The sequence below is a fragment of the Perca fluviatilis genome, chromosome 4 (genome assembly GCF_010015445.1).
Source record: "Perca fluviatilis chromosome 4, GENO_Pfluv_1.0, whole genome shotgun sequence".
NCBI classification, from domain to species: Eukaryota; Metazoa; Chordata; class Actinopteri; order Perciformes; family Percidae; genus Perca; species Perca fluviatilis.
In genome coordinates this window covers 19070056-19093830 of record NC_053115.1, presented here as the reverse complement: position 1 = coordinate 19093830, position 23775 = coordinate 19070056, and the positions used below count along the sequence as shown (strand labels likewise).

General features: G+C 39.7%; 1 protein-coding gene and 1 long non-coding RNA gene across 2 annotated transcripts; both read left to right on the top strand.

Moving 5' to 3' along the window:
* Window positions 1-615: 615 nt before the first annotated feature.
* On the top strand, window positions 616-1126 carry LOC120556927. Its single transcript, XR_005638911.1, has 2 exons — window positions 616-793; window positions 871-1126. It is a non-coding gene; the product is annotated as an uncharacterized LOC120556927 (long non-coding RNA).
* Window positions 1127-1881: 755 nt separating this feature from the next.
* Window positions 1882-23315, top strand: camk1a (calcium/calmodulin-dependent protein kinase Ia). Its single transcript, XM_039796806.1, has 12 exons — window positions 1882-2056; window positions 3493-3611; window positions 14838-14969; window positions 15913-15987; window positions 16789-16927; window positions 17024-17150; window positions 18304-18379; window positions 18464-18576; window positions 18675-18753; window positions 19566-19653; window positions 19806-19971; window positions 20708-23315. The coding sequence occupies exons 2-12, from the start codon at window positions 3526-3528 to the stop codon at window positions 20809-20811; spliced, it is 1185 nt and encodes a 394-aa protein (XP_039652740.1). The 5' UTR covers window positions 1882-2056; window positions 3493-3525; the 3' UTR covers window positions 20812-23315.
* The last annotated feature ends 460 nt before the right edge of the window (window positions 23316-23775 follow it).

The window sequence follows — 23775 nt, the reverse complement described above, 5'->3', positions numbered from 1 at the left end:
TCTTACCTACTGCACCTTTAATGTGGAGCTAAATGTTCTGGTAACTGTGAGATGAACATGCATCAAAAACAAGCGAAACACATTGATCTTGTTGTCAGTTTTTAATAATAGGTCATAGTTTTTTCATGAACATTTTTGATAATGACAGTGTTATTCCTGCAAAGTAGAGCAATTTATTGGTTTGACCATGGTCCAATATAATGACCAAACAGCTGTGTTACCAGCATTTAGTATTTAGCCTACTTGTTGTACATGTTTCAGATGTTTAGTTATTACAGGGCTGTTGATAGTGTTTGTATTCAGTCTATGAATCCAAAATTGAGTGGCGTCATATAAAAAACTGCTTATTTACATCTAACTTAATTGGCTAGAAATGCACCTGTTGAGCACAATCAAAGTCAAAATCTCAGTATTTACTGCCTTTGGTTGTCTGCTGGGACCAGGGGTTGGATGGTTTGGGGATGGGACGGGTAATAGAAATTATCTGCTGTTGTGTTTACAGCATGATGCAGTATAGACCTCCAGAATATATTTAACTGTTATGCATCTACCTGAGAATAAAAGAGAAACACCAAAAAAAAATACAAGATAAATATCATCATTCACCATCAATGTCCTCTGTTTGATAACACCTTGTGTGTCATGATGTCATCATGGCAGCCTGTGCTGATTGCTGTGGGCGTGGCTCAGCTGGCAGGTGGCTCCAGGTGAAGCTCATTCCCTCAACCTCCTGCAGTATTTAAGGCTGGCTCTGTGATCCACTTGTCGCCAGATCGTACAGTCTACAAGCGTGGTATAGTGGCAATCGTAGTTCCCTGTATTTTCTGTGTTCTTGCTTGTGTGGCTAACTTAGTTTTCTGTTTGTCTCAGGTTGCAGTCTGCCTTGCTCGTTCGTTTGCCTGCCTGCTTGCTCCTCACACCTGCCCTTCTCTCTCTATGGATTGGACTCAATTGTTTGGACTCTGGAGGAGGCCTACCACATGGTCACGCCCACCACGTCACGGGGCACGCTCTGGAGAGCACATAGCACCCACCACTCACCACTGGATTCCCTCGACACAACTTCCCCTTTTTTGCCACCAGCACGTTTATTGTATATATTTCACGCATTAAAACATTTACCTTTACTTTTTGTGTTGGCCGTCTGCTTTTGGGTCCCTCCTCCTGTGTCGTTCCTTAACATTGTGGACAATAATATTGATCCTCATGGAAAAGATAACAGGAACATCTTACAATGTGTTGCAACACAAATAGCTCAGCAATAAATAAATAAATAAATAAAATCCTTTAAACTGATTGTTAAACTTTTCATATGACTGTCAGAGAGATGGTGAATACACTTTGGGGTATTTTTAGTCCTAATTGCTGTTGTATTTTGTCGTTTTTTCCATACCCTGCAACTTAAAGCTATACCTCTGATGGGCCCTGTGACCTGTGACAGCCGACGTCCAGGTGGTCTTTGGGAAGGGTCCCATGAGTGTGACAGTGTTGATGCTGTGGGAGAGTGAAGCAGGGCGTTGCCTCAAGATAAGTGGGAAATCAGAGCTTCAATCCCCTGCAAGTGTAGCCTTCATTAGGCCTATTGGTTTAAAACGTAGGCCTAGCCTACTCCTTCATTGTGCGGCATATTTTCAGCATAAGGACGTGCATTTTACCCATGCCGTTTGTGTGTGTACCTTGTCAGTGTTGTATACTATATTATTTATAATGACACGTTATGCCTGTTTTGCAAATAAGCCTGGAAAATTGTCTGCATACTCTGCTATGTGCGCGTTATCGACTGCGCTGCTGGAAGCTTTCAGAAAACAAGGTGAACAAAAAAGCTGTTCACACCTATATAACAGACGGTGGCTCGACTGTCACGAAGTGAATCCCAGATCACGTTTTTCGTTTTCAAGAGAACAGTGAGTGAATTTGTGCTGCACTATGTCCACAGACGTCTGGTTTTCTTGACGTCAGGAGAAGTCTGAGCGCACCCAGCGCTGCGCACAAGCACAGCAACCACATCGCTCCCAGAGGCAAGGAGAACACATCACAGCCACAGATCGCCGTTTAGGTATGTTTTTTTTCCCAGTCATATATTCACCGAAACGCATCATCGATCGTGTACGTTTCTTACAGAAGTACAACTTGTAAAGATTTGTTTAGTGCGCCTCCATGTCGCATGTCTGCAGCCTCCTGATTTAACCCAGAGATGCTGCCTTCCTTTGACATACCCTTGAGCGCTGCGGTACGGTTCGCAAACCCACACCGCCTTTTCTCTCTGTAGCCTACTTGCATGATCCACACGAAAATCGGACTCATTTTCAGTATTGCAGACGTATCGCACCGGCAAAACGTTTTAATTCCCATTCAACCTCCCGCTTGCCATTCACGCCCTGCACCTTAGTGCAGAGCAGGTTATCTATTTCTCAGTGGAATACAGACTACAGTTTCCATTTCAGATTTGTTTTTGTTCAGAGCAACTCTAGAGCCTAATTGTTTAAAAGCTTCGGATGTTAAATATAGCACAAGTCCCCCAGCTGGTATCTGCCTCTACTGACCATGCGTTTGTTTTTGCGACGGTGTATGGTCTCTTCCTTGCGACTGTCTCTGCTGCACTGTTTGCCCTACTTTCTCTTATTTGTTGCTATTGGTCGGTTGTCAGCAAAGTACCCTGTAGTTGTTGTGGGTTGCAGCTTATTTTTTATTTTATTTTTTATTTATTTATTTTTTTTTGGGGGAGGGGTCAGTAGTCATATCCTCATTTTAGTGTGCAAGTTTATTTTTATTTTATGTTCTTAACATTTTCACAGCCTGTCTGATATTTTTTTTTTTTTAAAGACAGTTTGCAGTAGGCTACAGACCAGGCCCACAGCTTCAGTGGTTTCTTTTACTTTGACATTTCAGCTCTTATTAATCAATCATCATGCATATAAGAAGAAACTACCAACTTGTTATTGAGTCCAAGCAAACTTGCTGCCATAACCAGGACACTTTATCAGGAAAATCAATAGTTTATTTAATAGCTGAAGGTTTTATGCAACAATCGGTCAGACAAGCTTACTCCACAGTGCTATGGAGATAGGTCTGGCAATGCCAGACTAGACAAACTGTAATTGACATATTGAACTGATACTGAGGCAGAATATATCTTAGTATATATATATATATATATATATATATATACACACACACACACACACACACTATAAATACTCCTCATTAAGTACATTACACAGTGCAACGGTGTCATAGTCTTATCTATTTTCCCCACTGTGTGCTGGAAGGATGAAAACCATTTTGCCCTTGAGGGAATTTTTATCTTGAACACTTATTTTCATTAAAATCTGTTGTCCAATCAGTGTTATAGTCATTGGTTTGATTTAGCCAATCCTTCTGATCAGAGATGTATCTAGATTTGATTACACATGTGGTGGGTCAAAACTTAGTTGTGCATGCTCTGAGACTATTCACAATTTTTCTTTTTTATCTCTTCTTTTTGCCCTGTAGCTGTAGTGTGGCGAACCTGATCAGCATTGTAGGATGCCTCTTGGAGAGGATGGAAATGGATGGAAAAAGAAGACATCAGACATCAAAGAACACTATGACTTCAAAGAAGTGCTGGGAACGTAAGTTGCGTTGGTAGTTTAATGCTGTTGTCAGGGTAAAGCTGGATGTCCGATGTGGAAAAGTGGGCAACTGCACCAGTGCCCCAAACGCCTTAGCTTGTGTCAGTTAGGAAAGCAAAGCTCTTCAATTTTTCAAATATAATGTTACCTCAATTTACCTCCATTGCAATGGTTCCATTTCCTCAATTGTGTTGGGGAGGCTGCAGAAGTCTCAGCAGTGAATGCCTTTAAAGCCTTGGAAACTATCTGCATCACTAGATACCAAAATAAGTATGTTTATGTGTGATTTGGATGAACGGACCCTCAAATATGTGGTAGAGGCCCTATCTTATAGGGTCTCCTTTGTCACATATATTCTTTATTATCAGAGATTTTGTCTTACATGGATCACATTATGTTAAATCAAATTGCCACAAAACAATTGACAAACAGCAAGCATGGGGCCAGGTTGAGTTTCAGCACACAGCACTGGTTGTTTTCCAGAATTTGAGGCAAAATATAATGAATCCGCCATGTGTAGTCTGCAGTTTGAACTGTAATTGTTGTGTACTTGCAGGTAACAGAGTACTTTCACAATTCATAGAGAAAGCAAGGGGTCAAAGGGGGCCCACCACAAAATTTTGGTTGTCAGGGCTGCAGTATTTGAGTCTGGACTCTGGAGTCTCTCAAGAAACTTGACTGACATTTTTGAACGTGCCTGTCTCACACCTTGTCCTTGGCCGCTATTGGATGCTGACTCCCACTTTTTTTTTTTTCCTGGCCAATTTGACTTTCTTCTGAGCTATGCAAAAACATTTTAAATGGATTATGGATTGACTGATTAAAGGCAATACAAAATAAATATCACAATATATTAACAATAGCAATAACAACTTAACTGAATCTAGTTTTGGAAGCAACTTGCATATTTCCAAGTTGGTCTCTTATTACAGCCATGACTGTGATTTGCTCCTGAGTTTAAAATGACAATGCTAGAGCTAGAGCTGCGTGTGAACAGTGTGTGTGTTTAACATGCATGTGTTTCATTTGCACGTGCAAATACAGTATGTTTGTGCAGTCATGTGTTGCAGATGAGTGTGTTTGTTACCAAACATGGTCAGTTCTTTCTTCCTGCCTTGGACATTATGCCAGCATTTGTGAACATGAGTATTTGAAATGTCACACTATTATATGTAATCAAAACAATATCACTTAGACAGCTAATGTCAGATTCACACGGGGGACTTTATTTTAGCCATTCAACACAAATTATCTATATTGTACAGTACAGCAGCAATCACTGATCTAAGCCAATCCTGCCAGGTCAGTGTAGATACTGTAATGTGCATAATGTGGAGAGCACATGATAATTAGGCTTTCATGTTGGCTCTGACTTGGGTTTTTTGTTGTGAGGAGAGTGGGAAGAGTCCTGAATGGATGTGCGGCTGTTGTCAGTGACAAACATGTTTCTCTTTGTATGAAAGCAGTGAAAGCCTATGTTTCATCCAGCAATTTTCCCTGAAACTAAATTCTAACTAAATTCAGTGGTTCATTTTTATTGTCCCTGAGTTTACAAATAATACAAATTAATGAAACCTTTAACTTTTTATATATAACCTGTCTATATCTGAATGTGTAAGAGTCAGCTGCACCTTTCTCTGCCCATGTGATGGTTGACTGGAGGGATGTGGGAGACAGTTGTGTGAACAAAGCAGTGCAAGTTATGTATTTCTCTTAATTTCTTAAGATGTCAAGATGCTCAGGTCAAAAGGAAAGATCACATGAACCTGTTTCTGCAGCTGCTGCACCAAGATTTGTCTGAAAAACTTTTAAAAGCTCAACTCACCTACGCATGAGGTGTGGTCTGCATATCGGCACCCTATATTCCCTGTTGCTCATATTCTGGAATCCAAAATAGATCACATTTCAATTTTGATTTCACTTTTTTTATTTTTTTTGTAATAAACCACAAAATTAATTTGCAACCAGGAGGAGAAAGGTTGCCTTGTAATGGTGAGGGCTGGACTCACACAGACCTGTGACTGCACTCTCCAGGGCGACAGGATTGAGCCCAGATGGTCAGGGGGCACCTCTCCACCCCCAAACTAAGTACAAGTGACCTAGCACACGTCCACCTGTGATGAGACGAGTGTGCCATATGGAGTGTGGTTGTTTTCTATCTTCGTGGAATCACACCTGCTTCCCCAGAGAGGCTGCACAGAATCAGATTTTAATGACTGTGAAACTCTGGTTCACATCCAAAAAAGTGAAATAGCAGTGGGTAGATGATGAGGCTGTCTGGTTATGTTGAGTGCCGTAGGAGGACATCAAATAAGACTCCATCAGTCTCTGTCTCAGAGCTGTGCATGCTGTATGCAATGCACTTTGACCAGCAGTCTGTTTATTTGCGAATTCACTCAACTGCTGCTAAACGCTGATAACTTCTGTTATGATTCCACTGAGACTCGCAAGAACTTCAAACACTGATTGGAATTTGAAGTATGATATTAAGTGTTATGTAACAAGGATTAAAAAAAAGTGAATTGCCAGGACACTATGTTCCCATCTTTAATTAAAAAAAAATGGGGAAAGAAAGGTGTAGTAATATTCTTTCCCTCCTGTCACTATAGCTGGACCTGGCAGAGGGCAGAATTAATGTGTTGACGGAAAGCTCCTTATGCTCGGAGAGAAGATTACAGAGGAGCTCTATCCAGGAATTCAGTGTGTGAAATTAATTGATTTATGTTGAAAGTTTATATTCAGATCCAGCTAATCCTCACTGTTGTAGCTCTGTTTGGAGTCCACTTCAGGACATGCTGTCCTCAAGGTAGGGTTAGCAGATTGAAACAACTCCCCCACTCTGCAGTTATCATGTCTTTCACTGTGGTTGCACATGTTTTGGCTTTTTTTTTGTTATTTCAACTAACAATTTTCTCCTCCAATGTCATTTACCCCGAATGAAATGAATGAGACAGTTGAAGTATAAAGCTCTGATAGAACTCTTTATAACCATACTTCTGAGGCCTTGGCATTTATAGTTATGACGCTGTCTGAGTATTCAAAGTCAATATGGAGCCATGCCTCTGGTTGCTTTTTTGTCAAATTAGGATGTAACACACTTTAAGATTCTAGCTGACTGGTGTTCTTAACTGTCATCTGGAGTCTGTCTTTACCCAGGGACGTTTTGTTAAAAACTGTAGATGGGGGTAGAAAGTAAAGCAGCTTACCAATCACTGTAGCTGTTATGGGTTATAGTTGTAATCAGTGTAATTACTAAAAGTGTGTGCTTCTGTAACAACCTTGTCTTTCATGGATGTCTTTTTTTAATAGTTTGATTAAATGTCCCATGAAATTACTTGAGAGATTGTAACTTTTGTCCATAGTTTGATGTGTTGGATGTTAGGGTGAGACTTAAGGAGTAGTGATATTGATGCATGGACATTAGTTCAGTTTACGAGTCCTGTGGACAGAGATATCCCCGCAAGCTGGCAACTCGTCTGACAGAAATTAAGTGCATGGGGCCAGTTAATGAAGTCAAATAATATCAGACCACAACACTGCAGTAAAGTTCTAAACATCCACAGCAGAACACTTCTTATGTGTATTGCTGATGCTCAATTCTCTCATCAGAGCTCTCCATCATTAAACTATACACCAAACAAAATAGATGATATGATACAGAGCGGTTGTAGAACAAAACACTGAGAATATGGTGGGCCTTTGTGAAACTGTCTGCCAACTCAAAACAATGAGCTCAAATCAACTAAACCTGCAAAAAGCTGCAAAGGTTGGTTGGTTCTCAGAAGGTACCAGCACCCCTTTTATGCTATTTGATTAAATATTAAAATACATATTGAGCTTTAACATTAGGAGGGCCCTAAGTAAAAAATCAAAGAGACATTTGGCGTATGATAGTTGAATGTTGAACCCAGAAACAATGCATAACAGCAAGATATGGGGGAGGCCAGTTTTAAGAACTACTCGTGTAGATAATGTGTAGGAGCATAAACATTGTGAGTATACAGTACTAAATACTGTTGGAAAGCACTCATGCTGGTTGTTTATAGAGAAGAGCAGAGGAGTTCAGAGGTTTGACCTACACATGACTTTAGTATAGTAGATGGAAAACACACAGTTGTACAATTGTTAGTGAATGGTCCAGTCCCATGTTTTGTTGATAAGAATTAGGCCTACATACAGTTATTTTACATTCCGACGTAAGAATGAATCTAGAGATTGTTTGGAATTAGATTATACTGTATGTCCACACGTATCCACTCTTCTCCATCTGTCTCTCTCTCTCTCAAACACACACCACCAAGCACACACAATATGGATTAAGGCTAAAAAGAGAAAAGCTTTTTCGGGACTTGGAAGGCATATTGGGCTTGAAGGGAGTGCTTGCATCAGGTGAGATCGATAGACTTACGGATGCTCAAAGCTGTCTGATACAGGTCCAAGGGGCCTGACTCTGCCTGATGGATAGTTTCTTAAGAAAAAAAAAAAGTAATATTTGACATTGCTGCAAACATCCATCTTTTGAGTGCAATGGGATTTAATTACATCACACTCTCTGATCGCATAGTTCATAATTGTGCAATCAGTCCAGGAGCCAGTGATACCAGCCGTTCACAAACTTAGCCTAGTTATAATGTGTTTAGTGTTTACTAAGTGGAAATATACACATAACTAAATTAAAGTGGGTTGCACCACACAAACTAGTTAGTACCAAGAGATTAGTTGTAAATAAATATTTACACCTGTCGTGATTGGAAGTGCAGGCAGCAGGGGAAGGACCCAAACACAGATGAAACAGAAAGATTGGTGCAGTTCAAAGATGTATTGCACTTAAATTATCTTACAGCCAGGTATTGGTAGTCAGGCAGAACAGGCACAGGTTGACAGATCATGACCAGGAGCAGATCGACTCGGGTTACGGTTGTTTGAAATCCAATGAACAATGTAACTGGCAAAGGAACAAAGGAAGTGTGCTGGTATTTGTAGAGCTGAATCTAATCAGAGGGAATGGAAAGGTGGCCGGCAGGTGGTGAGAAGGTGGGCTGGGAAGGCCAGGCAGAGCAGATGAGGCATGTTTAAGCAGGTTTGTAGGTAGGCGTGGCAGCCAGGTGATGGGGAATGGAAGGACAGTCCGAAGACATCTGCTGGATGGAAGGAAAATGGCAATAGGTGGGCCTGGGGAATGGAGAATGTGGCTGGGGGGTGATATACTTATTTTTGTAACAATCAAGTATCAAAAACTGAGGAGGACACGCTGTTGGATGCTGTCCTCCTTTCCTACTCTTTCTTCAATGCCTAATGAATCTATCTCTTTCTCTCCCAGTGACCCTGTCTTTCTGCTTGAGCAGCACTGGTTGAAGCCTGAAAATATTGTAAACTAATTAATAACATAACTAATTACATTGGTCGGACTGTTCAGCTCTGTTTCAGACTGATACCTCCGGTTCAGGCTGGTCCTCATCCTCAACATGTGCCTTTTTCAGTCACGTAAAATACTTTTCAATACTCATCTGGATTGAAGCAGCAAACATGCAGTGTAAGAGTAAAAAAATGACATAACATTATTCATAATAAGTTTATTTGATTCACAGCTGCTACATATAGTGGTTTGACCTCGACAATAGAGGATGGATACCTGAACGAACCGAGCAGGTCGGGACCCGACGGTACCCGATGGGCCGGGCCGGGTTCGGACAGATATTTAGAAATGATGTTCGGGTTCGGGTTGGTCTCGGTAACATCAGCACGATAAGGCATTGAACATTTTAAATTTAAAAAAGCTTATTATGTAGGTGCGTGCCTATGTTAACATGTGCTTGTTGCCCCCAACACATTCTCACACCCAACTCGTAAAATAAGGACGTTCGGTCAGGAGCCTTTCTCGTTCTTATTTGACGTTAAAAGTCTCCTTTAGCGTCTCATGTAAACGTGCTTGGTCGCCACTATTGCCGTTCCTTTTTCGTCCCTTTTGACGCGGTTGGTCGGGACGGGTCAACGGAATCGCGGAGGTTTAGGAGAAAAACAACGGGGAAAGGACGCCTCAAAATCCGGGAAACACACCGCGGGTGAAGCGCGACAATAACGGAATCGCGGAGGTTGGGTTTAGGAGAAAAACAACGGGGAAAGGACGCCTCAAAAGCCGGGAAACACGCCGTAGACGGGGGAAACAAAAGAAAAACAACGGGGAAAAGGACGCCTCAAAAGCCGGGAAACACGCCGTAGACGGGGGAAACAAAAGAAAAACAACGGGGAAGGACGCCTCAAAAGCCGGGAAACACACGCCGGAGACGGGGAAACAAAATGCCACACACGGGGCACTTTTTAATGTGTGATTGTGTAAAGGTGTTCACTTGATACCAACCTTTCGTGAAATTGTGAATTTCACCAGCCATCTTCTCTCGTTTTGATGGAGACAGACACTGTATGCACGGAGGGGAGGGGCTGTGTGTGTATCTGTGTGTGTATGAAACGCGTGAGTGACAGAGAGACGGAGGAGAGCAGGGAAAGGAAATGCAGCTGAATGAATACGTTGCCTGTTTTAAATAGCTTAAAAAAACAAAAAAAAGAATAACGAAACACAATATGTGGCGGCCGGTGTTGATTGTATGGCACACCGCCACAAGTTAGTCTATATGTGGGAAACACTGAGCTAGCTATACCAACTGACAAAACTGACATTAGCTTGCTAATATTTGACCTGTTTACAGTGAAGAATAAAAAAACATGGTACATGGTGCTTAATAATAATATAACCTGGGGAGATTTTAAATTACATTTCACAAAAATAATACAGTATAGGCCTACCTCAAATTACAAAATGGTAGGCTATAATAACAACGTTTTGATAGCCTTAGCTAGGTTAGCATAATCAGATATGTCCCCACTCTTTCTAAACAGCTAGCTCTGAAACACACATATTTCTCCATCTATGCATACATAAATAAAAACAAGTCATACCTACATTACACAAGCTTTGGAATTTATGCTACAGCTTGTGATGCTACAGGGATTTCCTGTTTAGATTGATTGCTTTTGGTTGGACGGTGGGATTTACACATTACTAAAGACTTGACTATTTCAAAGTTTTTTATGTTTTAATGGTGCAACTTAATTTATCACTTGTTAGCTAGTTAGCTGCTACGAACTTGAGAAGGAGTTTACCAACCAAATTAATGAAGGGAGTTTCTTTGCAACTTTTGAATTTTTTTTTTTTTTTTTTAATTTAAATGAATCCAATAAATTATAAGCAAATATAAAACAGCCTATTTGTGAAAAAAAAAACACATTGATAGGCTTACTGGCCAATAGATAAGGAAATCTCTAAGGTAGCCATCCACAGATATAGTTCATCCTACGGATTCACTGTGCCACATGTATGTTTAACATTAAAACATGATTTATAAAATACCAACAATTATTTTAATAGCTTAGCATTCTATGCACTAAAAAAGTATGTATAAAGGCATTAGGCCGCCCACATATAATTGTAGGCCCAGTTTACACTTTACAATATGTAGTAGGTCTAAGGGGTCCCTGCTCCGTCTTTCTCTCAGTTAAGGGGTCCTTGGTTTAAAAAATGTTGAAGACCCCTGCTCTAGAGCATGTGTCTGCATCCATGTAGTTAACATCTATCATGTTAAACTTCATTGCGAAGAATGTTTAGGTGATGCCTTTCAGACATGGAAGGGGCCAATAAGAGCACACGTATCATAATGAAAGCACTGCAGCGAAATGATAATGCGTGAATCAATATTTTCCCATATGGGCAGCTCATGTTCTGCTTATGACTTTGGGGCTGACACCATCACTCACAGTTGCAAAATTACCAGACATTTATATCATGCTTCATCTATCTATCTATCTATCTATCTATCTATCTATCTATCTATCTATCTATCTATCTATCTATCTATCTATCTATCTATCTATCTATCTACAGTTTAGTATTAGTCTAAAAATATGCTTGTTCATGTACAGAAGAACAGCAGAGCATCAGCTATGAGTCTTGAGGCCAGTGCAATGACTCAAATGAAACGTATTTATTAATGTGTATGCCAGGATTTATTGGCATCAAATAGATAAAAGGATGTGTCAACATGTCAGAGGTCTGTTGCTGATTACTGGTGGAAAACAGAAAATGTGTGTTTTTATCTGAGAGTGAAGAAATATAAGTCTATAAATCTGGACAATAATCATTTCACTCCTGTCGAATGCTAAGATTAACACATTAGCTGGTAACTAAATGGCATCGGTTCAGAATAACAGCTACAGCAGCTTCCTGTCTTCCTCTGTCTGCTGTTCCTCTTCCCAAACCCCCTGAGAGCCCACCCCTACTAAGTCTCCAAGTACAAATTAGCAAGTAGCAACTGGGTGCTTAATTACAATGTGTCTCAAGGCAACAGTAGAGAAGTGTAAGCAAGCATTTTCTTCTTTTTTTGGAGTAACATAGAAAAAGCATGGATCAGGTCACATACAATATAAACTTAAGTAAAAATGTGTAATCAGATATTTAATGTAGTACATTTGTGACAGTAGGAGTGGTGACAATTAATGAAATAACAGATACTTTTGTTACTGTCATAGTTGGTTCTTGTTAAACTGAAAATTACATTATTTAGTTGTGTGTTTAAGGGTCTGTTACATAAAAAAACAATGTTTTGTTTAGCTGGATTTTGAGGATTGCAATGCCCTCATTGCACCATATTGCACTGCTCACCGATATTTTAGAAACAGCCGTGGTTGGGGCTCACATGACCATTTTTTCTTGTCTCAGATTGATTCATTTAGAAGCTAACTAGCTAGAGCTAAAACTTTGGGGCCATTATTGTAGCAAAACTATTAGCAAATGTGTGTGGAGAGTTGTGCAACTGTAACTCAAGCCACGTGTCCGTAATCAGATTGGAAAATGTGTAAAGAAATTTTCAAATCTGTAATCAGATTTGCAAGTGTATTGACATTTTTAAATATGTAGAAACATCAGTAAATTAAAAAAATGCTGTATTGTTACTGAGGCACAATGCAAGCATAGAGGTACAGACAAATTGCCACACACATTTGCAGATCTCTGTCACAGCAGAAGTGTAGCAAAAGTAATGTGTAAAAAGACAGCCATTTACAGTAAAAGGCCTGCTGAGTTGTAACTGATATATTGTCTGTAGTTCCAGCTCTCTGAGCAAAATACTAAGACTTTTCAGCCAATAATATCTATGTACGCATTTACAGATTTGTCTACACATTTAAATATCTTAATACACTTGCAAATCTGAACACACATTTGCAGATTCCTGTACACCTTCACAAATCTCTGTACCCATTAAGAGATTATTTTACAATTTACAAATCTGATTACGCACACACAGATTAAGATACAGTTGCACAACTCTCCACATACATTTGCAAATAGTTTTGCTACAATAATGGCCCCAAAATGATTAGTGGATTAATTGAATCATAGATTGACAAAATTAATTTGCTGCTATTATGATAATTGAATAATCATTTTGTAACTCAATTTAAAGCATAAAAGCCAAACATTCTCTGCTTCCAACTTCTCAAGTGTGAGATTTTAGTGCCTTTCTCTGTTTTCTATCATTGTAAACTGAATAGTTTGTGTTTTTAACTGTTGGTCTGACAAAATAAGACATTTGAAGACCCCACCTTGGGTTCTGTGACACTGTGACATGCATTCTTTTTTTTTTATATAATTATAATAATCATTAGTTGCAGCCCTGTAACCAACAAAGCTTTCTCTCCATGCATGGCCAGAAACAGAATCATATAGTTTTTAGTTCCCACTATAAATTCACGTCAGTCACCACCTTATGGGTTCTACCTGTCTGTCTGGTCCATTGACCCTTCTATTTTAAACAGCCAACAAGACTAAATAGATTATTACTCACTGATAACAGAGATTTGACGCCCCTTTGAGGAAACGCTCACTGTAAATGCTGCAGACTTAAACACATTAACATGCTGTTATGGGTCGATGCAAATTGGAGCTTTATGTGATTTTGCTTTTAGATTATTTTAAGGACTTTTAGAAAAATGAAACCGGAGATGTGTGTGAGAATCATCTCTCCTCATGTGCATCAGCTTCACTATGCAAACGTTTCTGCTTCGCTGGTTCGTTGAGCACAAGATGGCCACGGTACATAGCAAAGGATTACCACAGATCCACATTGGGCATTTATTATGACATGATGATGGGAGGAGGTGTACTGGGAGATGCTCAGGTTGCGCAATAACTCTTCCGCTCTGTAATTAACTGTTAATAACCATTAGAAGCAGAATAAACAGAAAGTGAGAGAGGTTTGCCTCCATATCTTACCTTATTGACAACAGGACTGTGACATCTGCATCTTAAATGAAGTTAAGACTAAGAACTCCTCACATGCTCCACAGATGGAAAATAATTGGGAATATTTGCTAAAACATGAACATTGAACTCCCATTGTGCATTGCATGACGGTGCTGTTTCACACACATGTAAAGGAGCCCTGTGGTTGCCAACAATCCTCCTGAGCTCTCTCCCACGTTCCTAAGGGGAGACTGTGTAAATACACACTATTCTCCCTCTCACCATCACCATAATCCATAATGCAGTATAGTCTCCCTCAGGAACAGCCACACTACATTTACTGTATCTATTATTGAATAGATTAAAAATAGTTTTATTTTATAAGCAAGGGATATTACTACAAATTTCTGTATGTGACTGTTGCTTCACCTCCTGAGCCTTTTCTCAGCCCCCCAAAAAAAAAATACTTTTGCTAATGTCACCATTTTAAATTATTCATCTATACACCACTCACACACACAAACACAAATGGTGGAATGGAGGGTATTTGGAGATCTTTTTTTAAAAGCTTGAGAGACCAGGCCACATACATATCTACCAACTGGACTTTATTTAGTGTGGGAATCAACCAAAAACACACATTTGCACTTAAAAGATATCAAGTATTATAAAATGATTCGCATGAAAAGCTCTAAATATTCTGTCATTAGTACCTTCTTTTGTGTAACATTTTCAATCCATCATGGCCTGTAGCCTAAGAAGAATGAATCCTACTTTAGCTCTCCCATCTTGTCCATTTCACCCCACACTCCCACACATTTCTCTTTCTTTCTCTAACATGTGCGTGTGCGTGTGCGTGTGCGTGTGCGTGTGCGTGTGTGTGTGTGTGCGTGTGTGTGTGTGTGTGTGTGTTTCCACTGCCTGTGTTTTAGGGGAGCTTTCTCAGAGGTGGTTTTAGCAGAGGAAAAGGGGACCCAGAGGCTGGTGGCCATCAAGTGCATCCCTAAGAAAGCGTTGGAAGGCAAAGAGAACAACATTGAAAATGAGATTGCAGTACTACACAGGTGAGGTCACTGAAGTTCCTTGCTATGCGTCAGCTGTTGCTTTGTGTCCAGCGGGAGGAATTAGTCAGTGCGGCCTCTTCCAACAATGCAAGTGCAGTTGCACAATGTATGCAAGGGGTCAAGTGAATGGGTGACTAAATGCATGGTGTCAGTAGAAACAGTAGGATTGTGCACCGGAAATGTCAGGAGTAAAGAAGATAGACCTATTTTTAGTGTCCCTGTTGCCAGGGCAACAGCACACAGAGGCGGAGATGGTGTGGAGTTCCCCGCAGCAGTGTATTGAAGAAAGAGAAAGAGACATAGAGGGTGGAGAAGTGGAGAGGGGGTGGGGTATGATAGAAGGAGAGAGATATGGCAGAATGGGAGGAGAAGAGTTTGGCCAAATACTTAAAGTCACTGTTAAATAAATAACAGAGCCATGAGAGCAAGAGCTGTGAAGAAAGTTAAATTGAAAAAAAAACACACAGAGGGATTCTCTATTTCTACAAGAAGTCACATCTCATCTGCTGATTTGTTATAGCGATGGTGTGTTCATATGCTTGAGAGCCAAGAGAGATGCATGATTGTCTGTTGGCTGGTATCCTAACAACAATTTGTGTGTGTGTGTGTGTGTGTGTGTGTGTATATAAGAATAGTATTTTTTATAGTTATTCTGTCAAGCACTGAATCTCCAAATATGTTCTTTGTTACTGGTTCCAGCTGCATATCACTGGTCATTGTCATTCTTAGCAAGAGGTAGTTAGTATCTGAAGCTTTTCTGTATCTGATCTGATAGTTTGTATTTTAGGAGAGGAGTACAAACACACATGTTTGATCCCAATTAACTGTCAGGCTTTTCATAGAAAAGAGAGAACAGGCCACTCTAAATTTGAAGTATGCAGCAAGAATGCCATCTGGTGACCAAGTGCCTATGTTCTGATTTCTGTTCATTTATCTTCCTCAGAATCAAGCACCCCAACATTGTTACGTTGGAGGACATTTTTGAAAATACATCCCACCTATACCTTGTCATGCAGCTGTGAGTTTTTTTTCTCTTTATCTTACACAAGGGCCAATTGTATGACAGAAGGGGTGCATTTAGCATCCATTTTTACTGTACAGTTTGTTGATTTACTAAAAAATTATTTGCATTAGCAGAAATGCCAAACATTTTTGGTTTAGCATATAAAATGGGACTATTTACATCACTGTAAATCAAATATATTTGGGTTTTGGGTCAGACAAAACAAAACATCTTTAAATGTCGCCATGGGATCTTAGAACTTATTTTTTATTTTTTGGGGGGCATTTTAGGCCTTTAATGACAGGACAGCTGAAGAAGTGAAAGAGGAGATAGAGGGGGGAATGACATGCAGCAAAGGGCCGCACGGAGTAAACCTCTATATATGGCCACCCGCTCTACCAACTGAGCTATCCGGGCGCCTGAGAACTTATTTTTTTGTGACCTTTTTTACTTTATTCATCATTTAGTTAACCTACAGTTTCCCCCCCAAATAGCTTTAAGGATAATGTTATTCCACTTCTAGTGTCATATATATTCATATATACAGTATATCATATATGTATCATAAATAATCTGTATGGTTCAAATACTCAATTTTTAACACCACCAAATATTTTAGATGTCTAGATGTATCATTTTATACACAATTTCTGTCGAATTCAGCCTGATACATTTGGTAACTTATGTATCCAGAATTTTAAAAAGAGTTTTGTGGTTTGAACAATATTTAGCTGCACAGCATAAGCCTTACTTGCAGCCCAAATTCAATACAAAACCAGTAATGTTTAGCTGTTTTCCATGATTTTCACCTGGCAGGGTATCTGGAGGTGAGTTGTTTGACAGGATTGTGGAGAAAGGTTTCTACACAGAGAGAGATGCCAGCCAACTCATCCACCAGATCTTGGATGCAGTCAAATATCTCCACGATATGGGGATCGTCCACAGAGACTTGAAGGTATCATAGACATAAATATAACAGCTCAATCTGGCTTGCAGTTTGCCCTTTTTTCTCCCTTACAAACTTCTTTGATTGCTCTTCTCGTCTTTGCAGCCAGAGAATCTGCTGTATTACAGTTTAGATGAAGACTCCAAAATTATGATCAGTGACTTTGGACTGTCAAAGATTGAGGGAGCAGGCAGTGTCATGTCCACAGCCTGCGGTACTCCTGGATACGTGGGTAAGGCATTTATTTTGCTGGTCAGCCAGACTCTCCTCACCACTCCCCTCTCTTTAAAGGTCCCATGGCTTTATGAGGTTTTTTAACATTAATATGAGTTCCCCCAGCCTGTCTATGGTCCCCCAGTGGCTAGAAATGGTGATAGGTGTAAACCGAGCCCTGGGTATCCTGCTCCGCCTTTGAGAAAATTGAAAGCTCAGATTGGGCCAATCTGGAATCTTCCCTTTATGTCGTCATAAGGGGAAAGGTTACCTCCCCTTTAGAAAGGAGAGAGTTCTCTGCGCTTCTGCAGTTCACAATAATCCGGCGCAACCAGGGCAGAACAAGACAGTGTAGAGTGAAAGGATCGCCTGTTTCGATGTTTAGATGAAAGTTACATCGAAACGTTAGTCACTGTTATGCACCTTACATAATAAAAAACTATGAATTAAGAAGACGTCTGTGTTGCACCGGCGATCCTTTCACGTTACCTCCCCTTTCTCTGCTTTGCCGGCCCAGAGAATTTGGCCTGCCCATGAGAAAGAGAGACACATCATGGCTTGCAAACGAGCGAAGCATGACAGTTGGCCAAGGCCACACCCCCACCCTCCACCTTGCCCCGCCTCTCTCAATAGCATTTAAAGATACAGACACAGAAATGGCACGTCCTAAGGAAAGCTCATTGTGGGACTGGCTCTAGTGGCTGTAATTCTGCACCAAGGCTGAATTTCAGGAAAGAGACTTCAGATACAGTATTAGGGGATCACTGAGGCCTATATAAAAGCATACAAAAAGCAGCATGTCATAGGACCTTTAATGTGAGCTCAGCATATCCCCTCTTTATTCATTGCGTTGTGAGAGGCTCTTTCATCCACTACTGAGTCAATTGGAAGTGTTTCACAAGTGCTCTCTAGCTGTTTAGCGTGCCCTACCAGATCACATGGTATCACTGAAAGGTCAAGATTACTCATATTCACCCTCACTGTTGCTCTGTCTGTGTCGTATATTTTCCGCTTTTTTCCTGAATGTGTGTGTGTGTGTGTGTGTGTGTGTGTGTGTGTGTGTGTGTGTGTGTGTGTGTGTGTGTGTGTGTGTGTGTGTGTGTGTGTGTGTGTGTGTGTGTGTGTGTGTGTGTGTGTGTGTGTGTGTGTGTGTGTGTGTGTGTGTTTCCCAGCTCCCGAGGTGCTTGCTCAGAAGCCATACAGCAAAGCAGTGGACTGTTGGTCCATAGGAGTTATTTCTTATATTCTGTAAGTCTGAGTTCATTTATCACTGAGAAGTATGTAAAGTGATAATTTTCTAGTATTGAATATGTTCCTATATCGCTCCCTCAGGTTATGTGGATATCCTCCGTTTTACGATGAAAATGATGCCAAGTTATTTGAGCAGATTCTGAAAGCAGAGTATGAATTTGACTCTCCGTACTGGGATGACATCTCAGATTCAGGTACTAGCGATTACAAAAAATATGTACAGCAGGTTCAACAGTGAAAACTAACAAATCAGAGTGGACTATTACACCATGAACTTGATTTTTGTTTGCAGCCAAAGACTTCATCTGTCACCTGATGGAGAAAGACCCTTTGAAGAGATATACATGTGAGCAGGCCCTCCAGCACCCATGGTGAGAAAGTCAAAATACTAATTATCTTTATATCTCAAAAAATATCTAAAAAGTACACTCATACTTACTAATCCCCTTTCAGTATGGCTGTGTCGTGCTGAAATCTATTTGTCAATTTGTTGATTGAAGGAACAAAAAACGGTGGGAATTTCAATTGAACTGAAATTAATCGCCAACATTTTTTGTAATAGATTAGACATATTTATCAAGCATTCTCTAGCTTCATTTGAGGATGTGCAGCTTGTATATGCTTTATCTCAGTGTAAATTGATAATCTTTGAGATTTGAACTGTTGCTCAACCAAAACAAGGAATTAAAAAATCACTTTGGGCTCTTTGAAATTATAATGGCCATTTTACAGACTGAAAATTAATCAATTACTTGACAAAATAATCAAACAGTAGGTCTGCAGCTAACAATTATTTTGTATTATAGATTAATCTGTTGATTATTTTCTCAATTAATTGATGAATCTCTTGAAGTAGTGAAAAAGTAAATACATGCACTGTGTAATATCACAGAGCTGAAGGTGACTCAACACCTCACACTCAAATGTATTGTGTTATCAAACCAACTGTGAATTTAGTTTACTATCATATACTATATACTATACTGTACGGTGTGACAGAAAAGAAGAAAATTATCATATCTTTACATTTGAGAGCTGGAACTAGCTAAAGTTATCAAAAATTATTAAAATAGTTGCAGATTTCTTTTCTGTCGATCTACTAATCTGCAAATAATACGATGAATAAGCCCCAGCTAGGCGCCTCAACTGCCTGTAAATTCTCAAATTTGTGTTGACTTTACAGGATCTGCGGAGACACAGCTCTGGACAAAAATATCCATGAATCTGTCAGCGCTCAGATCAAGAAGAACTTTGCCAAAAGTAAATGGAAGGTCAGTGCCTTGGCTGAATTATACAGCAGCCTGCTGAAAGAGCAGTATTGAGATTGGCAGGAGAACATTTTGTACGGCTTTGCTGTTTTTCTCCCTCAGTAGCTGTCACACACAGACAGGTTTTTCCTTCCTCTCTCTCTCTCTCTCTGTAGCAAGCATTTAATGCCACAGCGGTGGTGCGCCACATGCGAAAGTTGCAACTGGGCACTAGTCTCGAGGGACCCAGTCAGATTACTCCCACCAGTCCCTGCCATGGACATCTGCTCCCAGAGGAAGAGGAGGAGGAAGATGATTTGGGGAATGGGGAGGAGGAGAGCTGTAAGTTATCGGTTTACAGTGAATGAACAAACACTCTCTTCTGGCTCTTTTCACTTATGATAATCATGACCCAGTATGTAGTTAAAGGGTAAGTAAAGTAAGATGATTCAATTAAATTGAATGGTTTAATAGTGGGAATCTTTATTAAATCTACAGTACCATCTATCCCATATGGCATGAATGCCATAGGCCATAGGCAGAAAAAAAAAAAAAAAAGGAGAGGGGGGGGGAGGGGAAAAAAAAAGAAAAAAGAAAAGGGAGGATTAAAAAAAAAAAAAAAAAAAAAAAAAAAAAAAAAAATAAAAAAAAAAAAAAAAAATTGAAATTAATTGGATGAAGGCAAGAGACTGAGTCAAACAGGAGACTGGGTCAACCAGGTATACTGGCTACTATACATCACCAGGTGATAAGAGGTTTAGCTGAGGCATGACCTTGCTCCTGAACGTGTGTTAACTTGTTAAAAGAAAATTATAGTATTTTCAACCTGGGTCTTATTCTCATAACTGCGGCCATTATACCTTTTTGCCTTGCACTTGCCACCTCAAAACACTGAAAGTAAACACAGAAACGAGTGTATATCTGTTGTTTTGTAGGAGTCAAATTTCCCTTATCTCCACAAGGAGGTGGTGAGTGCAAGGTTACTATGACCCATATTCAGAATGGCCACAATTATGAGAATAAGAGAAATGCTAGTCATATGTTCATATGTTGCCTTGTTTTGCTCTAATCTCTTCAGTGTCCCACTACGAGGATGGCCGTCGTGGAAGCACCGAGGGCAGCGCAGATCGGGACAGCCTGAGAAGCTGCACCTACTGCTGCAGGCCAGCCAGCCGTGTTTGAGCACAACCTCCTGTTGTCATGGTGACATTGTATCCCTGAAGCGCCCAGAGCCCGTCCGCCCGCCCAGTCTGGCCAGGAATGCAGAATAGTTATCAGGCAGTGTCCACCAGAGTACATCCACAGTGAGCAGGTCACTGTCCCAGTGTGGAGAAACATACTGTAAGTCTTTTAGTCCAAAACAAAAAAATACACATCCCAACTCAAGACACAGAAGTTGTAACTTTTTTTTTTTTTGCAGAACAGAATGAAAGACTGCTCCGAGTGGACAGTGATTTAAAGAAAGGGCCAGTCTGCATGATTAGCAACCTGACATGTAATTGTCCTTTGTGCAGCTATAGCAGACTAGGGATCATGTGTGTTCATTACAAGAACTGGTTCTGGATGTTAGTTTCAGGATGGATCCACGCCTCTGGAGTCTTCTCCATTATTTTTGTTCTCACATTATCTGTCACATCTACCTCTAATCATAATTACCGTATGTCTACATCCATCTGGATCACACAGTCTACATTACTGGCAGCTTTCTCCAAAAATCTGGCCAGACAGGGCACAAAGAAAAGGGGAACGCTTTCTAGAAGGAAATACTGAAAGCTACTCCTGCATGTCTTTAAACTCCTTACCCATCAATGTGACTCGGTCTAGTCACTGACCAAGTAGCTGTTTAGTTGAATAGAGTTAAGCTCAAGGCATGACTTCACTGCCGATGCCACCTTGCCCATTTGTTCTTTTTGATCATTGTCTTTTTTTGCTCATATTAAGTGTTTCTGTCCTTTTATAAGTAGTTATTACTTTTGTTTAAAGCCTTTTTACAGAAAGTGGAGGGTGATTCTGAGGGTTATGGACTCTATATTCTGGCTCAGACTGGGTTTGTGAAGAGCGGTTCTGACCTGGAGTGACTGCATGCGTCTGTTTGGGAAAACATTGAAACATGAATATTAAAAGAATACTTTTTTTTTTGTTTAGTTTTATGGCTTTTAGAGGCTCAAACTGAGATCCCTGTCTAGACTAAAAGCCTGGACTCAAAGTCTAAGTCTGTAAATCACAGGAATCGGAACTTCCTCTGTGGGCTCACATCATGTTAAGAGGAGTCATTTTGAATGTGCGATTATGTTGAGAATCTACTGTGAGTGGGAAGAAAACCATCATATTCATATCACACTCATCCTACCTGTTCCGTTTCTGATAAACGTCTAAATATCAGCCTGCTGTCGGTCTCTGGATCTTATGCCGAGTCGCAGGGATCTCAGTCTGGGCGCTCTGCCTGCTCTGTGCTGTGCACCTCTAGTGGAAGAAGTTTTGGTCTACTGTTTGCATGACCTGGTTAAATATGTTTACATGAATGATGATCAATTAATATAAACACACATGATTATTATTACTCTGTTGTATTGAAAAATGATGTAATACTGTAATTTTGAGGTATATAATGTGAAGTGAGTAACACCAGAAGTAATGTTATTGACAAAGTACAACACAGCACAGTGGACTTATCATTTGCATTGACTATGATGGTCAAGTCTCTACCTAAGTGACATTTCTCTTGTACTGTTTATTTACAACTCAAATATTGTTTTTTTTCCCAGTCTGTTTTCTTGCCGTTGCTTATGTAGAATCTATTTATTATTCACTGATACCCAGGCACAAGCAGAAAAAAATACACATCTCCTAATTTTACACAGGTGCCAGCCACAGTACAAAACATAAAAGAAAAACATCACGGTGCTGGAAGCATTACCTGTCTGCCATGGGAGCAGCTTTCAGTGTGCTCGCTCTACATTTGTCCTCCTGGGTAGATGAACTACAGCACTAAAGCCATACAATGAAGTGGGGATGTTTTACTGTAGATTCAGATATGTCGTCATCTTATAAATATACGGCTCAGATGAAGGAAAATCTCCCTGAAACTACTTTAATCCTGATATTAATCATACCATACCATTGCTAATTTAAAGTATGTCATGACACAATGCTTAGTTAACTGTAGAGATAAACAACCAATCCCACATAAAACCAGTTTCCTCGATATGTCATTGATACTTACAGGTCCATAGTACAATAAAAGAAGGCAATCACTCGATTTACATCACTCGATTTACATGACTGTAAGTGTGGAAAATATGCAAACTGTGTGTGAAGGGCTTCATGTTAACTGTAAGATAGCCAATGTTAATGACTTTAATAACCTGGCTATTTTTTGTTTGGTAATGACCTTATATTGAATCTTACCTGGGATTTGTTTCGACTTGGCTGTGTTTTAAAAAAAAAAAGAAGAAGCTTATTTTACCCATTACAAACACATCTAAATGCATAAAGAAACACATGTATATTATATATATATAAATATAAGTATATATTGTATATCCTTTTTTGTAAAAGCTGTTTTGAGCTACAAATGTATGGATGCAATGCATCATGGGTTATTTAACAAGATGTGAGAAAATATAGTGATTTGTACTCACAGAGATATGATTGCAGGAAATGAAAATAAAACCTCCTTGTCTATGCATTGTGTGTTCTGTCATTATACAATAACTTTACTTTTATAGTAAGTATAGTAGATAGAACGCTGAGTTGTGGAAACGATTCAAACATTTAAACTGTGGTGATTACAAATGACAAGCACGATACAACAGATCACTGAATTTAAAAAGAAATGTGTATAACTTAATTATTTTACCTCTTTACAATGTATTGAGCTACCTATTCCTTATATTGTCATACTGAGTGAGCAATATGCAAGACTAGTGATTTCAAAGATACAAACAATTATCACATGTACAATGTAATGCAACCCAAATAGCACCTTTGCAAATTACAGCCTCAAAAGAATTACCACAATAAACTATGATCATGGATTGTATTACAATATATATGGCTAGATGTTAATGGTTATTCCTAGAGATACAGGATTTTAAAGATAAATATCAGCTTTATTTTACTATAATACTGATAATTATTATTCAT